Source organism: Ipomoea nil, unplaced genomic scaffold (assembly GCF_001879475.1).
Source record: "Ipomoea nil cultivar Tokyo-kokei standard unplaced genomic scaffold, Asagao_1.1 scaffold2144, whole genome shotgun sequence".
NCBI lineage: Eukaryota > Viridiplantae > Streptophyta > Magnoliopsida > Solanales > Convolvulaceae > Ipomoea > Ipomoea nil.
Window position 1 is genome coordinate 1,207,470 of NW_017618572.1, and position 10,266 is coordinate 1,217,735.

The window sequence follows — 10,266 nt, forward strand, 5'->3', positions numbered from 1 at the left end:
CTGTATGAGGCGATGCATTTGGCTGCCATTGCTCTAACAACTATAAACTCACCATTCCCTCAAATGAAGTTTACTTTAATCTGTCCACACGAGTTTAGTTTACTGGTTCAGTAGATAATATTTGGGAGAAGAGACTACTATTTGAAACTTGGAAGTGGTAGTGTGGAATTATGCCTAAAGTGGGCAGATCCCTTATACGCATCGGCATTTGATCCTGTCTGCTGAGTCATTGAGATTTACATCCTTCCAAATGCTGGTAGCGTGAAATTATACTCAAAGTGGATAGTTCCTTGTACGCATCGGTATTTGATCCGGTCTACTGAGTTACTGAGACTCTATCGGGTCTTGGGTTGACGATTTAACTTTTTAGAGGAAGAGCTTGGTTTAATTTGAGGGAATTAATGTCAAATTCCAAATTAATTACTGCACATTAATAAGAAGACTTCAATTCACTGGGCATTCAATGGTAGTCGATATTAATATTAATTGATTTAGAATATAATTTAGAGATACATGAACTGAAAATCTGTCATGCCGCCATACTCTCACCTTGTTCAATGAATGAAGATTAATTATAAATTTGTTACCAAGTAGAGCAATAAAAAAACATATAATATCCAGCAGTAAATTGCATCAACCGCGCCAAATGTCCCAATTGTTTGCTTTCCCGCTTCCCCTCATCCTTTAAAAACTTTCACCACTCCCAAAAGTAAAACTCTTTTACCCGCCAACTGAGCCAAGGTAAATTCTTACGGAGTAATTTAATTTATGATATTTTTAATGCACTTTAATTTTGTTTAATTTATGAATTACTAACAAGATTCAATTTACGGAATTATTATATCAAAACGAGATTTATAGTTTCAGTTAACTTGGTGTCACAATGGAAAGCATCAGCGTATGTTTAAATGTGTGAATTGAGTCATTTTTATATAAAAATTAAAGTCTAACTAATAAATTAATTGTCAGAAAATGTTATGTGTATTTTCAACTTGTACTCTCACGCACAAAATTTGGATGTAGATCCATATACAAGAGATAATTTTATCAGAATCCACCATATCAAGAAATAAGGTTAGAGAATAGTCTGACTTGATTTACCTTTACAATAACTGTGTAGGGTCGGATCCTGTAGCATATAAAAAAAACTCTCCCATAGTTTTATTTTTTTTTACTATCACTTCAGCCAAAACCACTGATCATTTTCTGAATTTTCTCCCATTTCTTCCTCTAATAATCCCTCCCTACATTCGCCACTCCCATGCCTCGAAAACGGGAGGATTCAACTCCCAGGCGGAGGTCTAAGAGAGGGAGGCCTGAGCCGGCGGAGGCGGAGGCGGAGGAGGAGGAGGGTTTGGGAGGAGTCCCGGCTGTGGAGGAAGAAGATGGCTCTGCTCGCGTGATTCTGGCTAAGTGTAGCGGCGACGAGCCGCCCAGGCGGAAGGTGCCGAGGGATGCGGTGGCAAATGAGGATGAGAATGTGTTTATTGGTGAGCCGGTTCCGGCAGTGGAAGCCCGGCAGCGCTGGCCTCACCGTTATCAACAGGTCTCATCCTCCAAATTCATCTCTCTTTTTTATTTTATTTTTTAAAATTTTGTATGGATTATCCATCTTCTCTCTGTCTCTCTGGGGTATTCAATTTTGAGTTGTCTAAAATTCAGACAATAACCAAGATTCAACAATTATCCATCTTCTCTGTATCTCTCTCTGGGGTATTCATTTCACACAACATTTGGAAATATAAAATGGTTAAAGGGAGGAGACTCAAGTTGTCAAGAATTTGGTTTTGGGTTAAGATGTGTATTGAGTTTAGGTGCCAACCATAGTTCTGTGTTCCCTGGAAACGAATGTTCCTCTTTGTGTTTGATCACAGTTTCTTTTTCCTTTCCCAGATGCACTTTAATGCTTTGTGAATTTCAGTTCTTAAGTTTGTCAATGTACACCCCAAAAGAAGTAACTAAATCTATTTCTTGATTGTCATTTGCTCACATATCTTGCATGTTTTAATCCTGAATTCCGGGCTCTTATTAAAAAAAAAATCTATTTCTTGATTCATATCTCAAAATGAATGCACCTGAACTTCTCAGGTCCATCTCTTACAATATTTGCATATGGCTTCCCTCTATACCATTTATGTAGTATTTTCATCAGTTCTGTTTGTGTTTCATATTTTAGGTTGTTTATGGTATCATGTGTGCCTATATTACAGATGGATACCAAAATATACCATTTATGTAGTATTTTCATCAGTTCCGTTTGTGTTTCATATTTTAGGTTGTTTATGGTATCATGTGTGCCATGTGTGCCTATAAAACTTGCATTAAACTGCACATGGGCCAAACCGCACTAAAAGATTGAATCCAATCAATTAGCTTGTCTAACCATAGCCATATAAACTCATATGTTATCTCTTATTTTATCAATGTGGGACTTTTAACTACCTTAAACTTGCTTTCCTACTTTAAATATAATTCATAATTCTAAATATCTATGAAAAGAGAATAGAAAGCTGCTTCATTTTGCAGGTTTTCAAAAGGATAATAGTACTACCTTAACTGTGTGTTTTCACTTTTCTGATGCACTTCTGAACTTAATCTTGTGACATAATGTTCATTGCGTGAGCACTTGGTCAATACACCCGCTAACAATCTTTAAATGCTTAAAATTTGACACCATCTATATAACTATGTATACTAAAGCAATTGATGATGACACTACCAGTCTACCATTGTGTAATTGACATATATACTTATTCCCTTTGAAATGCTTACTAATGCTTTTCCATTTTTTTTTTTTTTGTTTTGTTTTTAAATTCAAATTGATGGTCATGCTATATATAACATTCTCAAAAACATGCATAACACTTTTTAGTTGTCATTGCACAATTGTAATGGTATTGAAATTAACCTGCCTGGCTTTTTGCTCTGCCTTTTTTGGTTGTGCTAATTATTTATTCAATTTAGTGTTGTTGGTAACAGCCTAAGGAACAAACAAATGAAAGAAGACAGCGCTTAAATAGGCAAGTTATTATCATTGTCATATATGGATTTGCAGTTTATTCTATGTGAACTTTTTATTCTATGCATTTGATTTTGAGTATGTACTGATATATAGTTAAATGAATTGGTGCAGTCAGGATGAGCTTGAAGACAGAATTCTGGCCAAATGCCATTTTACTAGGTTGAAGGTTGATGACCAGATTTATTGCCTGGAGGATGATGCATATGTGAAAGTAAGACCTTTTTTTTTTGAAGAAATGTGAAAGTAAGATCCTAAATGTATTTGTTTGCTATGGTTATTTTACATTTTAAGTCTTGCTACTATGATATACTTGTATTTATACATTTGTCTATTTTGGTTTTTATTTCTTTAAACCAGACCACTAGATGGAGGTATTTAGCCATTTTTTCAGAAGGATTGCATTTCTAAGTTAACAGTGGATGTGCATTAAACTTTGTTTTATAACTAGAGAAATCACCTCAAATCTTATTTTCTTTTAGTTATTGGGAGAGAATAGAATATACTTCTAGTAATTTGTGTGGTTTTAATAACCTTAAAAACCATGCTTAGGCAAGTCAAGTGCAAATGTTTGGTGTAGTTTTGAATTTCAGCAGTATCTTGATAAGAGAAAACAAGACTCTTAAAAATAAAATGCATACATTTTGTAATATTTAGTGTTCCCATGTGAGGCCAATGCCATGGATCTAGACAATGTTTATTTACTTGCTTGATTCTTTTTTTTTAGGCAGCAGAAAATGAAGAGAATTATATCTGTAAAATTGTTGAGATGTTTGAAGCGGTTGATGGGATGCGTTATTTCACAGCTCAATGGTTCTATAGAGCTAAAGATACTGTAAGTAATTGGAAGTTGCTGGAGACATGTGATTTAGTTGCTTTCTAATGTTATGGTGCTCTAACAAAGTTCATTTATCAGGTTATTAAAACGCATGACAATTTAATTGACAGAAGGCGTGTCTTCCTTTCTGAAGTTAAGGATGATAATCCCATCGATTGCCTTGTCCAAAAGTTGAATTTACATCGCCTGACCCCTAATGTATGAATCATCTTACTTGATTGATAAATGTTATCAAAATACTATTTACCAGAGTTCTGATTCATATTCAATTCTTGTATAGGCAAATTCAGATTTTACAAGTGTTCAAGTTGAGTGCGACTTTTATTATGATATGATGTACCTTTTACCTTACTCAACATTTATAAGCTTGCCACCTGGTATTTCTCTTTCTCTTTTTGTTCTGTTAGTAAATGAATGAAATTGTAGTTCAGTTTTTGTTACAATACATTCAATTGGAAACTGGTAAAAAGGACCATATTTGTCATTCAGATATTACTGATGAAGCTGTTAGTGAATCAGATTCTACAATATCCAGCGAAAATGATACTGCAGAAAGCAAAGACCGCGCGTTGGAAAAGACCCTCCTTGATTTGTATTCTGGTTGTGGTGCAATGTCCACTGGTTTATGCTTAGGAGCTGATAATTATGGTGTTAAGCTTGTTACTGTAAGCTCCACATTGTCTCCAAAATCTTGGTTTTCAAACATGGTTTTGCATTGCATCTGACATTGCTATTGTATTATATTGATAAGTTTTTTTCAAATGTAGAAATGGGCAGTGGATTTTAACAAACATGCATGTGATAGTTTGAGATTGAATCATCCAGAGACACAGGTATTCAATGAGTGTATATTACTCCATATGATTTTACCTTCTACTTATTGTATTTGTTTCTAATTCTATTTTATATTGTGTGCGCTTTCATTAAATCAGGTTAGAAATGAACCAGCTGATGATTTTTTGTGTCTCTTGAGGGAATGGGAGCGCCTTTGTGTTTCCTGCTCCTTAATAAAAAGCAACTCACTACCACACCCTTGTCTAAATCTTGCAAACCACAATAATGGCGAGAGCGATAATAGTCATGAAGAAGATGATGAAGAGCCTAGAAGTGACACAGATGATGAAATATATGAAGTTGAACTAATATTAGATGTTTGCTTTGGGGATCTAAAAGAAACAGGAAAGTCTGAACTGTACTTCAAGGTACTCAATTGTTTTGCTCATACTTTTAGTTTGTATTAGTTTGAATGGATACACTTCTTCTCCTCTTTAAATAATTTCCATATTGTAGAAATCACAATCTGTGTTTTATGCATTACATTTTATGAATTCTACCTAGATACGCTGGAAAGGTTATGATGCAGCTAGTGACACATGGGAACCTATAGAAGGTTTGAGGTATGATTTGAAAAGCTATTAACCAATATTGTGGTTTGTATTGCTGTTTTACATTAATTCATTTAGCCTTTGTTGTTTGGTATGTAGTGACTGTCAGCAAAAATTGAAGGAGTTTGTAGAAAATGGGGTTAAAGCAAAAATTTTGCCTTTGCCTGTAAGTTCACACTCAATGCTCCCTTTCCCTATATGAGCTATTAACTTGATTATTATTTCTTTCTATGGTTTATATTGAGACTTTATGCTTGATTCTTGAGTTAGATTGCTTCACTAGCAAACTTGTTTACTTGTGGTTTCTTTATGTGCACAATTTTTGGATTATGATTTGATGTTTATTTGATTCAGGGTCATGTTGATGTTATATGCGGTGGTCCTCCTTGCCAAGGCATCAGTGGATTCAACCGTTTTAGGAAAAGTGAGAATCCGTTGGAGGATCCCAAGAACAAGCAGCTAGAAGTTTTCATGGATATTGTAAAGTTCTTGAAGCCACGGTTTGTACTGATGGAAAATGTTGTTGATATAGTCAAGTTTTCACATGGTTTTCTTGGGAGATATGCACTAGGTCGACTTGTAGGGATGAATTATCAAGCACGCCTAGGAATAATGGCAGCTGGAGCATATGGACTCCCACAATTTCGAATGCGTGTTTTTATGTGGGGTGCCCTTCCTGGAGAAGTAATATCAAAGCTTTGTTGTGTTTGACAGAAATGTGATTGTCTTGAACAAATTGACCCTTAGTCTTATTTTGCAGAAGTTGCCGCAGTATCCCCTGCCAACACATAATGTTGTTATGCGAGGTTCTGTTCCTACAGAGTTTGAGGTGGATTTTTCATAGGCAATTCTGTATGCATATGAACTTCTAACCCTTTGCAGCTTTGTTCTATGGTTAACTATAATCTATTTATGAATTCAGTCAAACACCGTTGCGTATGATGAAGGACATGGTACTCGACTAAAGATGGCGCTTTTCCTTGGTGATGCAATCTCTGATCTTCCTCCTGTATGGGAAATCTTCATGTTCCATTTTTGCAATAATATCTCCTACTGGTTCTCTTCTCCATAGAATAATTATAGACTGCACTTTTACGAGTTTATATTAATTGTTTTAGGTGAAGAATGATGAATCAAGAGATGAAAGGGAATATGTTGATGAGCCTAAGACTGGGTTTCAAAATTTCATAAGATTAGGGAAGGATGGTGAGTTCCTATGTATTAAATTGTTTAATATCATGCATTTATCTATTTGCTGACAGATATGCATGTATATTTGGTTTTCCTGATTGAATTTCATTATAATAGGAAAGCCAGGGTGTATTTTGCATGACCATCGTCCGCTTCAGCTAAATGAAGATGATTATAGAAGAGTGTGTAATATTCCCAAGTTGAAGGTATATGAATCTATTCAGTAACAGTAATGCACTTGAACATACCGATAAAATTTTTGTAATTTCATAATGTCAGCATTTCATTTTGGGTTATTTTAGGGTGCTAACTTCAGGGATTTGACTGGTGTTCTTGTTCGTGATAACAAAGTTGAATGGGATCCGAAAGTTGAAAGAGTGTACTTGCCTTCAGGCAAACCCTTGGTATAGTTTACTTTCTTGATTATGTTTTTTTTTTTTTTTTTTTTTTTTTTTTTTGGTGAAAACTTTCTTGATTATATGTTGGTTTGTAGCTTCCCAGTCCTTATCAGTCTTTGCGAAACTGTGCAGGTTCCTGACTATGCAATGACTTTCTGTGGAGGGACTTCCTCAGAGTAATTACTAACATTTCCTTTTTCTTTGTAACTTTATCTGCCCTTTTTTCCTTGATAACTTTTTGTCACTCATATATGTTGCTCCTCTTTGGCTGCTTGTATGAAACACTATTAGGCCATTTGCTCGGCTTTGGTGGGATGAAACTGTTCCAACTGTTGTAACAAGGGCTCAGCCTCATAATCGGGTAATTTTTATTTTAAAACTATTAGCAGATTTGCATATTGATACATGGATTTGTACTAAAGTTGCATTTTGTTTTCTTTTTATACTTGCCAGGCCATTTTGCATCCTGAGCAGGATAGGGTTCTTACAGTCCGTGAAAATGCACGGTTGCAAGGTTTCCCTGACTACTACAAACTTTGTGGATCAATTAAAGATAGGTAATGTTCTTGATTAGTCAAAATTCTGGGCATTCAAATTTTTGTTAACCCAAGTGAAATTTATTAGTTTGGAGATATGACAAAAGTGGAGATTGGTATGTAGATTATCCTTTGGAAGAAGCACTAATGGTTTGGTATAGTCCAAATTACTAGTTGCCTAAAATAATCATCTTTGTGATAAGGCTAGTCAAAGTAACTTACTATCAAGACCAACTATAGCAGGGAATTGAATGATGTGTTCCGTTTCAACTAAAAATTTAAACTAACAGTAATACTGCACACTTACATTTTATATATATTATTATATGCTCAACAGAGGGTTTTAGGGTTTGCTATGCAAGAATGCATGACTTGTATCTATCTCTTTTCATTGTTGGTTCTTGTGATTTAGATACATACAAGTGGGGAATGCAGTTGCTGTGCCAGTGGCAAGAGCCTTAGGATACTCACTTGCAATGGCCTTTAAAGGACAATCCGCAAGAGAACCTTTGCTCCGCTTACCAGAGGGATTTCCTGAAGCTATCGTGCCTGCCAACCAAACATTGTCTGGGGCATCTCGGTGATCCCATGATAACTCACATATGTTAATGCATTATTCTTAGAACATTGTGTTAACACATTCATTCAGGTGTTAGGATATGATAGACTATTGTAATCTTTTAGTTCATGGGAATTGGGAAGTAATGAGGTTGATCAGTTTTTCTGGCAATGTCTTCATGCTTAAACTTGTCAACCTCCAAACAAGACTGGTTTCTGTACTGATTGGATTTCAATTTAGTCCTTTTCTCATTCTAGTTCAAACTTAACCTTAAACTTACATTAACTTCTGGAATCTTGCCCATCAAAAGAACGAAGTTGTTAGCATAACAATGTTTTATGGTTCAAGAAGTATAGATAATTACTATTGATGATTATCACTCCAAACAACACTAAATAACACATTAATCAGACGGACTGAATTACCCAAGCTGAAATTGTCAAGACCACACGGCCAAATTGCAACACATACATGTAGGATATGGAAACATGCCGCATGGGTAGCTTAAGTAGTCACAAAGATGAAATTTGTCACAAAATGAGGAAGGTTCTTTGTGTGTAGCAGTATTGATCAGTTGAGTCATCATGGTTTATCGCTTCACAAACTGTCGGGCCGAAGTGTGGGGACACTTAAGGTGGCCATTATAGCATTATTGATCAGTTGAGTCATCATGGTTTATCCCTTCACAAACTGTCGGGCTGAAGTGTAAAGGCACTTAGGGTGGACCATTCCACCTTTTGTCAGAAAGATATGGGAACATCTAGTTTGAAAGAATAGGTAACACCCAAGGAGCAATAGGTAATATGCTTGTAGGTAGTATGGTTTCTACTTAATTCATGTTGGTATCCAAAACCTTTATCATTACATAAAAGAATGTATTTTACTAACAAGATGGTTTAACAGTACCATTGTTAAAACATCCTGGAACACTGGAATACAAGGATCACCAACTCTATCTATACTGCAATTCTAGGTCATAGGCAGCTTTTACAAACAATTGATGAAGGCAAAATGTTGTTCTTAGCATGTGAAACAACCAAATATTTATTCATCATATGATGTCTCTATCATGAGATATTCAGGCTCTAATTCTACTCATCAAAGCAATACATACAACTTGATCTAAAAGCCAGACTTTCACTTTCGCCACTGTGAATAACAATGAGCTATAGGACAAAGTGCCTAAGAACTACGGGGCAACCCTAGCCAAGTTGGTCGGACAGTTCACTTGGTAACCACAAGATTCCAAATTCGACTTTTCGTGGTCACAAGATGGACTTCACCCAGAATGGATCCACCAAAGTTTTTCTTACAAGTTAGACTAAGAATCAGATTATATTTCTTGAAGCTGTGAACTGCAATGTCAAGTTAATATCCATGGCCCTGCAAGACTGCAATTCTAATTGTACAATCTTATGCTACTAATTGCATACTATCATTGAAGCACTCATGTGCCCTAACCAGTTTGTATGCTAAAAATGTATAATTGTATTAGCCAGTTGTGCAAAAGTCTCATAAGAAAGGGGAAAATTTTGAAAAATGCAAAAGAAAGAAACATCTGCAGCCAATCAAAATTAAACAAGCACCACAATGCAAAGGAAAAACTTAGATTGTGAATCATTAGAATTAAAGAATCACAACCAGTCAACCACTACAAACGATTTACCAGGAAATTAAAATTAAAAAATAAAATAAAAAATCAAACGATTGAAGGTTTGGGTTTGGCGACTGGAAAGGGGGGCAATCTGAGCACAGCTTCCTCAGTCTCAATGGGGTCTGACCTCAATATCTATACAAAGACAAGCACAACAACATGGCGACCATAAATATCAAAAGAAATTGAGAATTTTTGTTCAAAATTGAAGGGGAAGCGGTGGAAAATCTTACTGGGTCTTGGAGGAGTGGCTTGGTGTCATCTTTAGCAGGTCTGAAAGGGGGTTTGGTGCTGACCTTCTTGGCTTCAGTTTCGATCTTGGTTGAAGTTGATACTTCCATTGCTGATTTCATTTCTCCTGCGTTGCTTTTCTCTGCTCAGTTTAGCCAGATTTTAAACAGAAGTTAACAAGGGTAAAACCGTAAAAGCCCCAATTTATATACTTCTCCACTTCTTCATATAAATATACTTAGTCATACTAGTCACAGGCACGAGGTTTGCGCGAAACGTCATGCCCAACAATAAATTAATTTATTTTAATTTTTAAATGATATAATATAAATAAATTTTAATAATCAATATGATACAATTATCATTTCAAAGATAATAATGACAAATTAAACATTGATAGTATATTACTAATAAAATATATAGTATACATTGCCTTAGACAACAATCAATTATTT

General features: G+C 35.4%; 1 protein-coding gene and 1 long non-coding RNA gene across 2 annotated transcripts; one reads left to right on the forward strand and one right to left on the reverse strand.

Annotated features, from left to right (window-relative positions):
- The first annotated feature begins 1,192 nt into the window (after positions 1-1,192).
- LOC109148815 (DNA (cytosine-5)-methyltransferase CMT3-like) lies at positions 1,193-8,182 on the forward strand. The gene is made up of 21 exons (XM_019296559.1): positions 1,193-1,546; positions 2,980-3,020; positions 3,134-3,233; positions 3,747-3,854; positions 3,936-4,055; positions 4,138-4,234; positions 4,347-4,522; positions 4,625-4,690; positions 4,790-5,059; positions 5,196-5,254; positions 5,342-5,408; positions 5,597-5,926; positions 6,003-6,071; positions 6,165-6,251; positions 6,361-6,448; positions 6,551-6,639; positions 6,736-6,837; positions 6,964-7,007; positions 7,123-7,192; positions 7,285-7,388; positions 7,780-8,182. The coding sequence occupies exons 1-21, from the start codon at positions 1,262-1,264 to the stop codon at positions 7,949-7,951; spliced, it is 2,544 nt and encodes an 847-aa protein (XP_019152104.1). The 5' UTR covers positions 1,193-1,261; the 3' UTR covers positions 7,952-8,182.
- Positions 8,183-9,394: 1,212 nt separating this feature from the next.
- LOC109148819 lies at positions 9,395-9,984 on the reverse strand. Its single transcript, XR_002048886.1, has 2 exons — positions 9,814-9,984; positions 9,395-9,715 (listed from the first exon to the last, which is right to left on the reverse strand). It is a non-coding gene; the product is annotated as an uncharacterized LOC109148819 (long non-coding RNA).
- Positions 9,985-10,266: the final 282 nt, after the last annotated feature.